Source organism: Galeopterus variegatus, unplaced genomic scaffold (genome assembly GCF_000696425.1).
Source record: "Galeopterus variegatus unplaced genomic scaffold, G_variegatus-3.0.2 Scaffold647, whole genome shotgun sequence".
Lineage (NCBI taxonomy): Eukaryota > Metazoa > Chordata > Mammalia > Dermoptera > Cynocephalidae > Galeopterus > Galeopterus variegatus.
In genome coordinates this window covers 709145-725301 of record NW_007726758.1, presented here as the reverse complement: position 1 = coordinate 725301, position 16157 = coordinate 709145, and the positions used below count along the sequence as shown (strand labels likewise).

The 16157-nt window shown below is 37.5% G+C and overlaps 1 protein-coding gene across 2 annotated transcripts in view; it reads left to right on the top strand.

The window, feature by feature from the left end:
- ZNF461 (zinc finger protein 461) overlaps positions 1–16157 on the top strand; it is a 39144-nt gene that overhangs the window by 9510 nt on the left and 13477 nt on the right. For both annotated transcript variants that reach the window (XM_008570953.1, XM_008570954.1), the window contains exon 3: positions 365–460. In XM_008570953.1, coding sequence (XP_008569175.1) covers positions 365–460 — 96 coding nt within the window. The remainder of the gene's footprint in view (positions 1–364; positions 461–16157) is intronic.

Below are 16157 nucleotides of genomic sequence, written 5' to 3'. Positions count from 1 at the left end.
GGCGGGAGCGCCGCCGCGCTTCCCAAGCGGCGCACTATCCAGTGCGCCACCGGGCCTGGCCCTAACATTTTAAAAAATCTGAGAATAAATATCTCAGGAAGCTTCTTTTTTCTCATAGCAAAATAAAAAGAGAGAACATTTATATAAATTTAAATAGTATTTTATCACCTATTTGTTTGCTTTATTTCTTATGATCCTGAATTCAGCTGAATATGAGTATTTCATCCTTTTTCCTTTCTTTCCTCTGTAGACCTTATCAAGTACCATTTTGACCTGTGATTTATTTTTGTTTTAATCAACTCTGAATCACTGTATCTGGATACTTTCATATTCATCTCATCTCAGTTTCTTTTTTTATAACCAGGACTTTTGGTTTCCAAGCCGGATGTGATCTCCTCATTGGAGCAAGGGAAGGAGCCCTGGATGGTTGTGAGGGAAATGACAAGAAGATGGAGTCCAGGTGAGTAAGCAGTAATCAGGAAGCAGGAAGCTGCTGCTCGAAGTAGGCCAGCTGGTCAGATTGTTGGGTTGGCAAGTTTATTTTAGATAGAATTATTAAGCAAAACCTGATTTCAAAATTTATTACGTGGGCTATGTACACAATGGAATACTACTTAGTCATGAAAAAGAATGAAATTCTGCCATTTGCAGCAACATGGACGAGCTTGGAGAAAATTATGTCAAGTGAAATAAGCCAGGCTCAGAAAGAGAAGTAACACATGTCCTCACTCATCAGTGGGTACTAAGAAAGAAAGAAAGAAAGAAAAAGAAAAGACCACAATAATACGTTGATCTTTCAGAAGGAGAGAACAAATCTGTGGTTACTAGAGGTAGGAGGGAGGGAAGGAGTGGGGGGTGGGGAGAGATTGGATAAGGGGCATAAAGAATAATTGCAATTTGTAATAATGAACATGCTAATAATATTGATTTGATCAACACATATTGTACACAGGTGATGGTAGTCAATGTTGTACCCCCAAAATATGTATAATCAATCATGCTTCAATTAAATAAATAAATAAAAAATAAAAGACCGGCTTTTGTCTCTTATAAAAACAAAAACAAAACAACAACAACAACAACAAAAACTTATTACAAAGCTACAGTAATCAAATAATGTGGTACTGGCATAATGACAGACATATGGACCAATGGACTAGACTAGAGGGCCCCCAAATAAACCCTCACCCAGAATAAAATGGTGAAAGTATGCCAAGACCATTCAATGGGAAAGGACAGTATCTTTAGCAATTGTGATGGAAAAACTGGATATCCGCATCCAAAGACATAAAGTTGGACTGTTATGTTATACCATATACAATAATTAACTCAAAAGGCATCAAAAACCTAAATATGAGAGCTAAAACTATAAAAATTCTGAGAAGAAAATATTGGGAAAGAGCTTCATGACATTGGATTTGGCAGTGACTTAATTGGATATTATACCAAAAGCACAAACAACAAAAGCAAAAATAGAGAAATGGGACTATATCAAACCTAAAAACTTCTGTTCATCTAAGGACATATTCAGCACAGTATTTATTATTTTTAAAAGAGATTCATACAAGTTGCTTTGCTAGGTGATGGGAATACATTTTTAAAGTGTTACAAAGAAATGTTAATCTAGTAAGGGATCAAGAATATATGAATAGATGTTCTAATAGAATACTTACAAAAAAATCAGGATTGATCAGAAATTGAGAAAGTGAAAAGAAAATAATATATTACTACATTGAGGAGGTAAAGATGGGAGAGGAATGATTGGGAATGAAGGGGGCCAGCCAGGAAAGTTTGGGGTCCTGAAGGCCAAGAGCAGATCTACTCTATAGGTCAGAGGTCTTTGATGATGCCCATTACTCATTATGGTGCTTCAGAACTCTCAGAGAATACATTTGCGTTGTTTTTTAAGCCACCCAGTTTGTGGTACTTTGTTATGGCAGCCCTCAGAAACTAATAGAGGGGAATATGGAAAATTGATTCATGCTGTCCTAACTGTTTTAACTTAAAGATGTCAGCCAGATGCCTGGCTAGGCCTTTCCTTTGGCATGGGTGCAGTGATTTTTTAAAAAAGCTTTTTATTTTGAAATAATTGTAGATTCACAGAACATTACAAAGAAGTGTACGGTGAAGTCATGTGTACCCTTTCCTCTAGCCTCCCCCAGTGTTAAAACCATATACAACTATAGAACAATATTGTACCAAAAAATTGACATTGCTGCAATCTATAGAACTTATTCAGATTTTACTAGTTATACGTGCACTCATTTATGTGCATGTGTATTTGTTTAGTTCTATGCACTTTTATCATGTGTAGCCTTGTGTCACCACCACAGTAATCAAAATACTCAACAGTACCATTACCACACCCATCAGTTTTCCCTTTTTCCTAACCCCTGGCAACCACTCTTCTGTTCTCCATCTATATAATTAGATTATTTCATGAATGTTACATGTATGGAATCCTGCAGTGCATGTCCTTTTGAGATTGGCTTTTTTCTTCTATTTCATATACACACACATATGTATATACTAGTCATACACACGTGTATGTATGTATATATGTATGTGTGTTTATGTTCCTTACATTCCTGTACAAGTTTGTACATGAAAATAAGTCTTTATTTGTGTAGGATAAATGCTCAAGAATGTATTTTCTGGGTGGTATGGTAAGTTCATTTTTAGTTTTGAAAGGAACTGTCAAACTTTTCCACAATGGTTGTACGATTTTACATTCCCACCAGCAATGTATGAGTGATCAATTTCTCTGAATCTCAGCCAGCATTTGGGGTTATAACTATTTTTCATTTTAGCCATTTTGATAGGTGGATAATTATATCTCATTGTGGTTTTAATTTGAGTTTCCTTAATTGAAAATGATGTTGAACATCTTTTCATGAGTTTATTTGCGATCTGAATATTCTCTTCAGTAAAATATCTGTTCATGTTTTCTGCTGTAATTTGAATAGTTACTGTAGAGTTTTCAAAGTTCTTTCTGTATTTTATTTTATTTTTTATTTCTTGATTGGTTTATTTTAAAAGATGACCAATAAGGGGATCTTAACCCTTGACTTGGTGTTGTCAGCACCACGCTCTCCCAAGTGAGCTAACCGGCCATCCCTATATAGGGTCCGAACCCATGGCCTCGGTGTTATCAGCACCACACTCTCCCAAGTGAGCCACAGGCCAGCCCTCTCTGTGTATTTTAGATAGAAGGCCTTTGTTGGATATGTGACTTGCAAATATTTTCTCGCAGTCTGTGATTTTTCTTTTCATCCTTTTAGCAGGGTCTTCTGCAGAGCAAAAGTTTTAAATTTTGATGAGGTCTAATTCATCAATTTTTTTTTTCTCTTATGAATTGTGTTTTTGCTGTGTGTGTGTGTTTTTGGTATGAAATCTAAGAACTCTGCCTAGTCCTAGTTCATGAAGATTTTCTCCGATGTTATTTTCTAGATATTTTATAGTTTTACATTTTTCATTTAAGTCAGTCGTCCATTTTGAGTTCATTTTTATAGAAGATGTGAGATTTCGGTCAAGGTTCTTTTTTTTTTTTTTTGCCTGTGGATGTCCAGTTGCTCCAGTATCATTTACTTAAAAAGCTATCCCTCCTCCATTGAACTGCTTTTTTTTTAGCAACCAAAAATTAGTTGGGCATATTTGTGTGGCTCTGTTTCTGGATTCTTTGTTCTGTTTCATTGATCTTTGTGACTATCCCTCTGCTATTACCATACTTTCTTGATTACTACAGGTATATAGTAAGCCTTAGCAGTAGAAAGTGTGATTCCTCCCACTGTGTTATTTTTCATAATCGTTTTGGCTATACTTAGGACCTTTTTCTTTGCATATAAATGTTAGAATAAGCTTGTCTATGTCCACAAAAAAAACTTGCTGAGATTTTACATTAAGCCTATAATTGAAATAAGAGAGGGCATCTTTACTCTGTTCAATCTTCCAGTTCACAAACACAGCATATTTACGTATTTTAAGTTTTGATTTCTTTTATTAGCATTTTATAATTTTTTATTGAAACAACTGATTATACATGTTCGTGGCATACAAAGTTTATGATCAATGCTGATGTACAATATGTGATAGTCAAATCAGGATAGAGCTTATTCATCATTACAGTATGTGATCATTCTTTGTGTCCATTAACAAATTTCTTCAGACCCCTCCCCATTTCTAGTAACCCCAGTTCTGTTCTCTCCTTCTGAAAGTTCGATGTATTATTGTGATTGTTGTTTGTTTCTTTCTATTTCTTTTCTTTGCTTTCTTTCTATTTATTTATTTATTAGCTCCCACTTATGAGTGAGAACATGTAGTATTTCTCTTTCTGTGCCTGGCTTGTTTAACTTAACATAATTTTCTCCATGTTGGATAACATAAGCTTGTCCATGTTGCTGCAAATGGCAGAATCTCATTCTTTTTTATGGCTGAGTGGTATTCCATTGTGTATATATACCACATTTTCCTTATCCAGTTATCCATCGATGGACATTTAGGTTGATTCCATAACTTGACTATTATAAATAGAGCTGTGATAAACATGGGAGTGCAGGAGGTATCTCTTTGACATGGTGATTTCCATTTCTTTGGGCATATAACTGATAGTGAGATTGCTGGATCTTATGGTAGTTCTATCTGTAGTTGTTGAGGAATCTCCATACTGTTCTCTAGAATGGTTGTACTAGTTTACAATCCCACCAACAGTGCAGAAGTGTTTCCTCTTTCTTTGCATCCCTGCCAGCATTTGCTATTGTCTGTCTTTTTGATAATAGCCAGTCTAACTGGGGTGAGATGATATCTCAAAGTGGCTTTGATTTGCATCTTGCTGATGCTTAGTGATGTTGAGCATTTTTTCATATACCTGTTGGCCATTGTATATCTTCCTTTGAGAAATGCCTGTTCAGCTCCTTTGCCCATTTTTTAATATGATGATGATGATGATGATGATGATTTACTGTTAAGTTGTTTGAATTCCTTGTATATTCTGGATTGTAATCCCTTGTTGGATTTATACTTTGCAGATATTTTCTCCCATTCTGAAGGTTATCTTTTTGCTCTGCTAGTTGTTTCTCTTGCTGTGCAGAAGCTTTTTAGTTTGATATAATCCCATTTGTTTAAAATTTCTTTTGTTCTCTGTGCTTTTGGGGGTCTTTTTCATAAAGTCTTTGCCTAGCCCTACATCCTGAACTGTTTTCCCTATATTTCCATAGTTTTATAGTTTTATAGTTTCAGGTCTTACATTAAAGTCTTTAATCCATTTTGAGTTGATTTTGGTATATGGTGAGAGGTACAGGTCTAGTTTCATTCTTCTGCATATGAATATCCAGCACCATTTGTTGAAGAGGTTGTTCTTTCCCCAATGTATGTTCTTGGTGTCTTTGTTGAGATTAGTTGGCTATAAGTACGTGGTTTGATTTCTGGGTTCTCCATTCTGTTTCACAGGTCTGTGTGTCTATTTTTATGCCAGTATTATGCTGTTTTGGTTACTATAGCTTTGTAGTATAATTTAAAGTCAGAAAGTGTAATGCCTCTGGCTTTTTTTTTTTTTAATTTTTTTTTTCCTTTTTTTGTCTTTTTTCATGACCGGTAACGGGATCGCAACCCTCAGTGTCGCGCCCGCACCGTGCTCAGCCAGTGAGCGGACCAGTCTCTATATGGGATCCGAACCCTCGGCGGGAGTGCCGCCGCGCTCCCAAGCGCTGCACTCAACCGAGTGCGCCACTGGGCCGGCCCTCTGGCTTTATTTTTTTGCTCATGATTGCTTTGGCTTTTTGGGGTCTTTTTGCTTTTCCATATGAATGTTAGGATTGTTTTTTCTATTTCTGTGAAGAAAGTCATTGGTAATTTGATGGAGATTGCATTGAATCTGGCTTTGGGTAGTATGGACATTTTCACAGTGTTAATTCTCCCAGTCCATTAACTTGGAATGTCTTTCATCTTTTGTTGTCCTCTTTAATTTCTTTTAGTAGTGATTTGTAGTTCTCATTACAGAGATCTTTCACCTCCTTGGTTAAATTGATTCCTAGGTATTTTATTTTTTTGGTAGTTATTGTAAATGGGCTTGCTTTCTTTATTTCTTTTTCTGCTAGTTGTTGGAGTATAAAAATTCTACTGATTTTTATATATTGATGTTGTAAACTGCAACATTGCTGTATTTATTTATCAGCTCTAAGAGTTTTGTGGTAGAGTCTTTAGGGTTTTCTATATATAGGATCATGTCATCTGCAAAGATGGACAGTTTGTCTTTTCCAATTTGGAAGCCTTTTATTTCTTTCTCATGCCTGATTCCTCTGGCAAGTACTTCCAGTACTGTGTTAAATAAGAATGGTGAGAGTGGGCATCATTGTCTCACTCCTGTTCTTAAAGCTGAAAGCTTTTCGTCATTCAGGATGATATTGGTGATGGGTTTGTCATATATGGCTTTTTATCATGTTGAGATACTTTCCTTCTATACCAAATTTGTTGAGAGTCTTTATCATGAAGGGATATTGAATTTAGTCAAATGCCTATTCCGTGTCTATTGAGATGATCATGTGGTTTTTGTCCTGGATTTTGTTGATGGGGTGTATCACATTTAGTGATTTGCATATTTTGAGTCATCCTTGCATCCCTGGATGAACTTACTTGATCATGGTTTATAATCTTTTTGATCTTTTGCTGTGTTTTATTTGCTAATATTTTGTTGAGGATTTTTATATCTATGTTCATCAAGGGTATTGACCTGTATTTACTTTTTTTGTTGTATATTTGTCTGGTTTTGGTATCAGGGTGATGCTGGCCTTACAGAATGAGTTTGGGAGAATGGCTTCTGTTTCAAATTTTATGGGTAGTTTGAAAAGAATTGATATTAATTCCTCTTTAAAGGTTTGGTAGAATACAGCAGTGAAGCCATCTGGTCCTGGGATTTTCCTTGCTTAGAGACTGGTGATTACTGCTTCAATCTGTTGCTTTTTATTGATCTGTCCAGGTCTTCTATTTCTTATTGGTTCAGTCTTGGTAGTATGTATGTGTCCAAAATTTATCCATTTCCTTCAGGTTTTCAAATTTGTTGATATATAGCTGTTCGTAATAGTCCTTAATGATTCTTTGTATTTCTGTAGTATCAGTTCTTATGTCTCCTTTTTCATTTCTGACTTTTTTGGATCTTGTCTTTTATTTTTTTAGTAAGTCTGGCTAATGGTTTGTGTATTTTGTTTATCTTCTCAAAAAACCAACACCTTTGTTTTTTCTTTTGTGTCATATTTTTGGTCTCTGTTATTTCAGCTCTGATCTTTATTATTTCTTTTCATCTACTAATTTTTTTTTTTTTTTTTTTTAAAGATGACCGGTAAGGGGATCTTAACCCTTGACTTGGTGCTGTCAGCACCACGCTCAGCCAGTGAGCGAACCGGCCATCCCTATATGGGATCTGAACCCGGGGCCTTGGTGTTATCAACACCACACTCTCCCGAGTGAGCCACAGGCCGGCCCCCATCTACTAATTTTGAGATTGGATTGTTCCTGTTTTTCTGATTTTTTGAGGTGTAATATTAGGTTGTTTATTTGGAGTCTTTCTATCTTTTGATGTAAGCATTTATTACAATAAACTTCCCTTTTAGTATTGCTTTTGCAGTGTCCCATAGGTTTTGGTATCATGTATCTTTTTTATCATTAGTTTCAAAAAAAATTTTTTTTTTTTTTGTCTTTTTTCGTGTCCGGCAACGGATCGCAACCCTCAGTGTCGCGCCCGTACTGGACCGGGACCGGCAACGGGATCGCAACCCTCGGTGTTGCTCCCGCACCTCGCTCAGCCAGTGAGCGGGAACCGGTCTGTATGTGGGATCCGAACCCTCGGCGGGAGCACCGCCGCACTCCCAAGCGGCGCACTGTAGCAGTGCGCCACCGGGCCGGCCCCAGTTTCAAAAATTTTTTAAATTTCCTGTTTAATTTCTTTTTTGAAATTAAGGTATTCAGGAGCATGTTGTTCAATTTCCACATTGGTTTCTGGAGTTTTGCCTATTATTGATTTCCAGTTTTAATTCATTGTGGTCTGAAAAGACACTTGAAATGATTTCAGTTTTTAAAATTTGTTAAGACTTGATTTTTGTCCTAATATGTGGTCTATCTTGGAGAATGTTCCTTATGCTGATGAGAATATATGTTATGTACTTTTTGGACAAAATGTTCTGTTGATGTCTGCCAAGTCCATTTGGTCTAAAGTGTTGTTAAATCCTGTGTTTCTCTGTTGATTTGTTGCCTCGATCTATCTGTTCATTGTTGATAGAGAGGTGTTGAGGCCTCCAACTATTATTGTATTGGGGTTTATCTCTCTCTTTAGGTGTAATAGTGTTTGCTTTATATATCTGGGTATTCTGATATTGGGTGCATATGTTTTTATGATGGTTATGTCTTCTTGGTGGACAGATCCCTTTTTTATTATATAATGCCCTTTTTTGTCTCTTTTAAAAGTTTTTGGTTTAAAGTCTATTTTATCTGAAATAAGAATAGCTACACCTACTAATTTTTGGTTCACAGTTGTGTGGTATATCTTTTTCCATCCTTTCAGTATTATTCTCTGTGAGTCTTTACAGGTGAGGTGGGTTCCTTGTAGCAGCATATTGTTGGGTCCAGTTTTTTAATCCATTCAGCTAGTCTATGTCTTTTGAGTGGGGAATTCAATCTGTTCACATTTAGGGTTATTGAAAGGTATTGTCTTACTCCTAGCGTTTAATTGCTTTTGTATGGTTGTTTTGGGTATCTTTTCTTCCTTCCTTTCCCTTTTATTGTTTGTCCTCAGTGTTTGTCGGTTTTTTGAGGTGTTATGACATAGTCCTTTCTTTACTCATTTGCATATCTGCTCTACCAGTGGTATTTGTTCTTTCTCATGTAGTCATGGTGATGTTAATTGTTTTTTGGATTCCTGATGCTGGACTCCCTTGAGGATTTCTTGTATGGCTGGTTGTGTGGTGTTGAAGTCCTGCAGTTTTGTTTGTCTGGGAAATACACTATTTTCCCTAATTTCTGAAGGATAGACTTTCTTAGTATAGCATTCTTGGCTGGCAGTTTTTTTCTTTTAGTACTTTGAATATATTGTCTCATTCTCTTCTGGCCTGTAGTGTTTCTACTGATAAGTCTGATGTTAGTTTGATGGGGACTCCCTTACAGGTGACTTGATGCTTTTCTCCAGTTGTTTTTAGGATTATGTTTGTCTTTACTTTTAGCAGTTTGACTGTAGTGTATCTCAGAGAGGACCTTTTTGGACTGAATCTGTTTGGGGATTTGGAAGTTCATATTTCTACCAATAAGTGGGAAGTTTTCTGCTATTATTTTGTTGAATAGGTTTTCAATGCCCTTTCCTTTCTCCTTCCCTTCCAGAACACCCATGATTCGGATGTTTGTGTGTTTAAGGTTGTCTGATAACTGTAATAGATTTTCCTCATTTTTAAAATACATTTTTCTCTTTTTGTCTGCTTAGGTTATTTCAGAAAGCCTGTGTTTGATATCAGAAATTCTTTCTTCTGCTTGCTCTAGTCTGCTCCTTACACTCCTTTTTTTTTTATTTTTTAATTTCCTTTTTGTCTTTTTTTACTGACCGGTAACGGGATCGCAACCCTCGGTGTCGCGCCCGTACTGGGGACCGGCAACGGGATCGCAACCCTCGGTGTCGCGCCCGTACTGGGGACCGGCAACGGGATCGCAACCCTCGGTGTCGCGCCCGTACTGGGGACCGGCAACGGGATCGCAACCCTCGGTGTCGCGCCCGTACTGGGGACCGGCAACGGGATCGCAACCCTCGGTGTCGCGCCCGTACTGGGGACCGGCAACGGGATCGCAACCCTCGGTGTCGCGCCCGTACTGGGGACCGGCAACGGGATCGCAACCCTCGGTGTCGCGCCCGTACTGGGGACCGGCAACGGGATCGCAACCCTCGGTGTCGCGCCCGTACTGGGGACCGGCAACGGGATCGCAACCCTCGGTGTCGCGCCCGTACTGGGGACCGGCAACGGGATCGCAACCCTCGGTGTCGCGCCCGTACTGGGGACCGGCAACGGGATCGCAACCCTCGGCGCTGCACCCGCACCGCGCTCAGCCAGCGAGCGGGAACTGGTCTCCACATGGGATCCAAACCCTCAACGGGAGCGCCGCCGTGCTCCCAAGCGGCACACTCTCCAGTGCGCCACCGGGCCGGCCCTGCTCCTTACACTCTTGATTGTAGTTTTTATTTTGTTGAATGAATCCTGCAATTTCAAGAGTTCTGTTACATTATTTTTTATGATGTTTATCTGTTTGTAGGTTTCCTCTTTCATGTCCTGGATTGTTTTTCTCATTTTGTTGTGTTGTCTATCTGAGTCTTCTTGTATTTAACTGAGTTTCCTTAAGAATGTTTCTTGTAATTCCATTTCAGCCATTTCAAGGGTTTCCTGTTGCTTGGGATCTGGTATTTGAGAATTACTGTATTCCTTTGGTGGTTTCATATTTTCTTTCTTTTTTTTCCATATTTCTAGCATCCCTACGTTGATGTCTGGTCAGTTGCTGCTTCTATTACTGTGGGGTGGCTGAGAAGAGACACTCCCTCCTGTACATTTATTTTAAATTGCCTGTTGGGTGTGGTATTTTAGTTTGGGTTCTGGATAGACTATATAGTCTCAGTAGTTCCAGGTAGACTCAGTTATCCCAGATAGACTTGGGTGTTCCAGGTAGACTCATATTTCCAGGAGTCACCAGTGGTGCAGCTGCAGGTAGCTGGAGCCACATGGCAGGAGGTGCCAGTGGGTGTGGGCAGTCAGGGCCTGTGGCATGTGGCTCCCATGGCTGGGTCCAGGGCCAATGGCAGTTCATAATCCTTTAAAAAAATTTTTTTCTTTGAGACTTTCTTTTTGACTCATATATTATTTTTTAATTATTTTTTTAATTGTTAATAAAAATTATGTATATTTATGGTGTACAAAATGTTTTAATCTATAGTCATGCACTGCATATTAACATTTTGGTCAGTGACAGACCACATATACTAAGTGGTCCCATAAGATTATAATGACTGTACCATATTGCTTAGGTGTTTAGTAGGCTATACCATCTAGGTTTGTGTTTTGGTACTCTGATGTTTGCACAATGACAAAAACACCTAACTGATGCATTTCTCAGAACATATGCCCTTTGTTAAGTAAGGCATGTGAGGCATGACTATATGTATACGTTGTGAGATGATTAAATCAAGCTAATCAAATAATTAAAATATCCATTACCTTATGTACCATTTATTTATTTATTTATTTAATTTTAATTTTTATTTTGTCAATATACAATGTATATGTTTTTTTTTAATTAATTAATTTGCCCTTTGTTAAGTAAGGCATGTGAGGCATGACTATATGTATACGTTGTGAGATGATTAAATGAAGCTAATCAAATAATTAAAATATCCATTACCTTATGTACCATTTTTTAAATTTATTTATTTAATTTTAATTTTTATTTTGTCAATATACAATGTATATGTTTTTTTAATTAATTAATTAATTTATTTATTTTATTTTTTTTCTTATGTACCATTTTTTATGGTGAGAACATTTACAGTTTTCTTTCTTAGCAATTTTCAAGTATACAATACATTGTTTCAAGAGAATTTGTAATTGATTATCAAAGCCTTTTTATGAAGGCTGCTTTCAAATCTTTGTCAGATATTTCCAACATCTCATTTGTCTTTGTAGTGCCATCAGTTGATTGTGTTTTCTCCTTCAGATTTTAGTTTTACTGATTTGGGTATGACAAGTTATTTTCAGTTGTATCCTGGACATTTCAGTTATTATGTCAGAGGGTCTTGATTCTATTTAATCTGTATTAGTGGGTAAACACCCTGTTAGGCTTTAGTGTATAGATCTGACCTACTTTTGTAGGCTTTACTTCCAAAGGCAGCTAAGTTTTCAGAGCCCTTGCATTGCTATTCTGATGAGCTTCATACCCTGACAGTGTTGTCTGTAAGGACAGAAAGCTTCCTTGGGCTCCTGATGTAGAGGGGCCACCTTCTGGAGGATAGGGGAAATGAATATAGAAGCTGCTGGGCATGGATTGCCTTATGCCACTGATTGGAGGGCAGGGAAATATGGGGCTCTGCTAATGTCGCCCCTCTGTGTGGATTGGTGTGGCATCCAGTGCACTGGTTGTAAAGTGGGGGTTAGGATAGCAAGAGACTTCCTCCTGCTGTTCCTGCTGGTGGATCAATTGCTAGTACTTTTTGCTGCTGCTGCAACTGGCCGATCAAACTGCTCTTGGGGCCCAGGTTGTGGAGGCTAGAAGATCCACTAGGTCTCTGTTGGGTTTCTCTGTTCCCAGTCATTTCACCAGAGAGAACACTGTTCTGGTTTTATGTTTTATTTTGTCGTTATCGTTATTTTGTTTGTGTGTGTGTGCATGTGCTGCATGTATGCCTATTAGTGGTTCTGGGTTGCAGGCCTCTTCAGTGCCCAGTATGGGGATATATAGGAGATAAAAGAAATCCAGGGAGGGCCGGCCCTGTGGCTCACTTGGGAGAGTGCGGCACTGGAAGCACCGAGGCCGCGGGTTTGGATCCTCTATGGGGATGGCCGGTGTGCTCACTGGCTGAGCATGGTGCAGACCACACCGTGCCGCGGGTTGCAATCCCCTTACCAGTCAAAAAAAAAGAAATCCAGGGTAGTTCCTCAAGTCTAGAGGATCTTAAACAGTTTTCTTTATTACAGCTTTCAAAGTTCTTTTATTATTATCTGGTCGATGATTTTTAGTATCTTTAATTGTTTTTAGGGGGAGAAGCAGAGAAAAGTGAGTCTATACCATGTTTGTGAATGGGGTTTTAAATCATCTTTTCTAAGTGAACGTTAGGAAAATGCATTTCTGTGATATTTGCTTTGATTTCTTTAAAGAAGAGGATGATTATAAAGACAAAGTGAGCACAGAGCACTTCATTTTTATGTCTTGCCCCCCCAACCAGTCTTTGGTAGCAGTTTTTATGTTAGTCTGTTCAATAATTGCCATTATCCAGTCTTTCCAAAGCAGTTAGCTTAGTGAAACAGCTGGTTTCCCCACTCCATCTACTGTTATAAACAAGCATGGGAACAAATATAGCTGACTTCTAGTAGGCATACAACTTGGCTGGTAGGACCAGCATGGAATGTGTGTAGCCCTGCAGTGGTACCAGTGAGCTTGCTGGGTTTGGTCATGATGTTTCCCAGGTAGCATGGAATGTTTCACTTAATCCGAGGAGTCTCTGCCTGCCTTGTGGCTTAGTTAAGAATGATATGTTACCAGTGCCACAAAAGCTACCTGTGCGCTTCTCCCTGATTTCAAGTAGGCAATTAGATGTAATAATGTGGATCTCAGGGGTAAGATAAAAGCTGGAGGTATATGCATCAAAGGACACAATCAATAGAGTGAAAAGACAACAAATGGAATGGGAAAAAATATTTGTAAGTCATATGTCTGATAAAGGGTTAATATCCAGAATATATAAAGAACTCCTACAACTCAACAACAAAAAAATAAACAATTAAAAAATGGACAAAGAGGTTGAATAGATATTTCTCCAAAGAAGATATGCAAATGGCCAACAAGCACATGAAAAGATGCTCAACATTATTAGCCATCAGGGAAATGCAAATTAAAACCATAATGAGATATTAACTCATTAGGATGGCTCACATTGTCTTTATGATCTTCCTTTTCTTTAAAGAAATTGAAGCAAATATCACAGAAAATGCATTTTCCTAATGTTCACCTAAAAAAGATGATTTAAAACCCCATTCACAATGATGGTGTAGACAGAAAATAACAAATGTTAGCAAGGATGTGGAGAAATTGGAACCTTTGTGCACTATTGGTGGGAATGTAAAGTGGTGCAACCACTATGGATATCAGTATGGTAGTTCCTAAAAAAATTAAAAATAGAATTCCCATTTAATCCAGCAATTTCACTTCTGGGTATATACCCAAAAGATTTGAAAGTAGGTACTCAAACTGATTTTGTACATCTGTGTTCATAGCAAAATTATCTCAATAGCCAAAAGGTGGAAATCAGCTAAAGTATTCATTGATAGATGAATGGATAAACAAAATGTAGTATACACATACAATGGAATATTGTTCAGCCTTAAAAAGGAAGGAAATGCTGAGACATGCTACAGCTTTACAAGGATGAACCTTGAGGACATTATGCTAACTGACATAAGCCAGTCACAAAAAGACAAATACTGTTCGATTTTACTGATATGAGGTATTTAAAGTAGATTCATAGAAACAGAAAGTAAAATGGTGATTACCAGTAGATGGGGAAAGGAGGAAACGGAGAGTCATTAATAGGTATAGAGTTTCAGATTTGCAAGATGTAGAAGTCCTGGAGATTGGTTGCACAACAATGTAAATATACTTAAACACTATTGAACTATATAAACTTAAAAATGGTTAAGATGGTATATTTTATGTTATATGTATTTTATCTCAAAAAAATTTTTTTCTAAAAGCTAGGGGTATGACTTGAGACTTAGCAGTGTATGGCTGTTATTTAAGCCTAAGGAAAGAGCGTAGAATGAGACTATGGCTGGCCAGAGACTGAGTTCTGGGATATTCTAACATTCAGAGGTCAGGAGTGGAAGTAAGAAGATAACCAGGAGAATACGGTATACAGGAAGCAAAGGGATTGGTCAGGTATGTCAAGTGTTGGTGAAGAATCAAGTAAAGACTGGCATTTTAGCACTGATTTTGGTATGGTGATTTTCTTGGTGATCTTAACTAGAAATGTTTTAATAGAGTTGTAGGAGTTGAAATATTTATTGGAATGGGTTACAGAGAAAATGGGTAACATATATAGCCATTTGATTTAAGACCAACGCAAGGAAAGAATGGTCTTTTCAATAAATGGTACTGAGTCAATTGGGTATCTGTCTGGAAATATAGGAATATTGATTTCTAACTCACACCAGAAAGTTGAATCTAGGTGGATTATAAATCTATATATGAAAAGTAAAATAGTAAAAGTTCTAGAAGAGGAGTATATTTTTATGATCTTTAGATTGGGCGACCTTAAAATTAAGAACTTTTGTTCATTAAAATGTACTGTTAAGAGGGTGAAAGGGCCAGCTCCAGAATGGGAGAAGTTATTTGCAACACATATGTTGGATGTATCCAGAACATATAAAGAATTCCTCCAAATCAGTAAGAAAAAAACAACTCAGAAACTACCAACATGTTCAATTAACTGATGAAAGGATAAACAAAATGTGGTATATCTGTACAATGGAATTTTATTCAGCCATAAAAAAGTGAATGCTACAGCATGGTTGAACCTTGAAAATATGTTGAGTGAAAACAGCCAGACACAAAAGGTTACATATTCTATGGTTTCATTTATATGAAATATCCAGAGTAGGCAAATTCATACAGGCATAAAACAGATTAGTGGTTGCCAGGACTGTGGAGGGAGAGGGGGGTGATGTGAAGTGACTGTGAATATAAGGTTTCTTTCTGGAATGAAAAAAATGTTCTGGAATTAGGTAGTGGTGATGGTTGCACAACATTGAGAATATACCAAAAGTTACTTGAATTGCACACTTTAACATGGTTAAAATGGTAAATTTTATGTTATATGAGTTTTATCTGAAAAAAATCCATAAAAGTAAACAAAAGGTCTGGATTGGCAATTTGTTGAAGATATTTAATTGGATAATAAACATGAAAAGCAAAAGTTACTTGAATTGCACACTTTAACATGGTTAAAATGGTAAATTTTATGTTATATGAGCTTTATCTGAAAAAAATCCATAAAAGTAAACAAAAGGTCTGGATTGGCAATTTGTTGAAGATATTTAATTGGATAATAAACATGAAAAGGTACTTTGCCTCATTTGTCATTATGGAAATTGCAAATTATACCATGATGCAATATCACAACACACCCGCCATTGCAACTAAACATAAAAAGATTGACAATAACAAGTACTGGTGAGGATATAAGGAACTGTAACTCTCTTACAGTATGATGGACTTTTTTTTTTTTTCCTTTTTGTCTTTTTTACTGACCGGTAACGGGATTGCAACCCTCGGTGTCACGCCCGTACCGGGGACCGGCAACGGGATTGCAACCCTCGGTGTTGCGCCCGCACCGTGCTCAGCCAGTGAGTGGGAACCGGTCTCCACATGGGATCCGA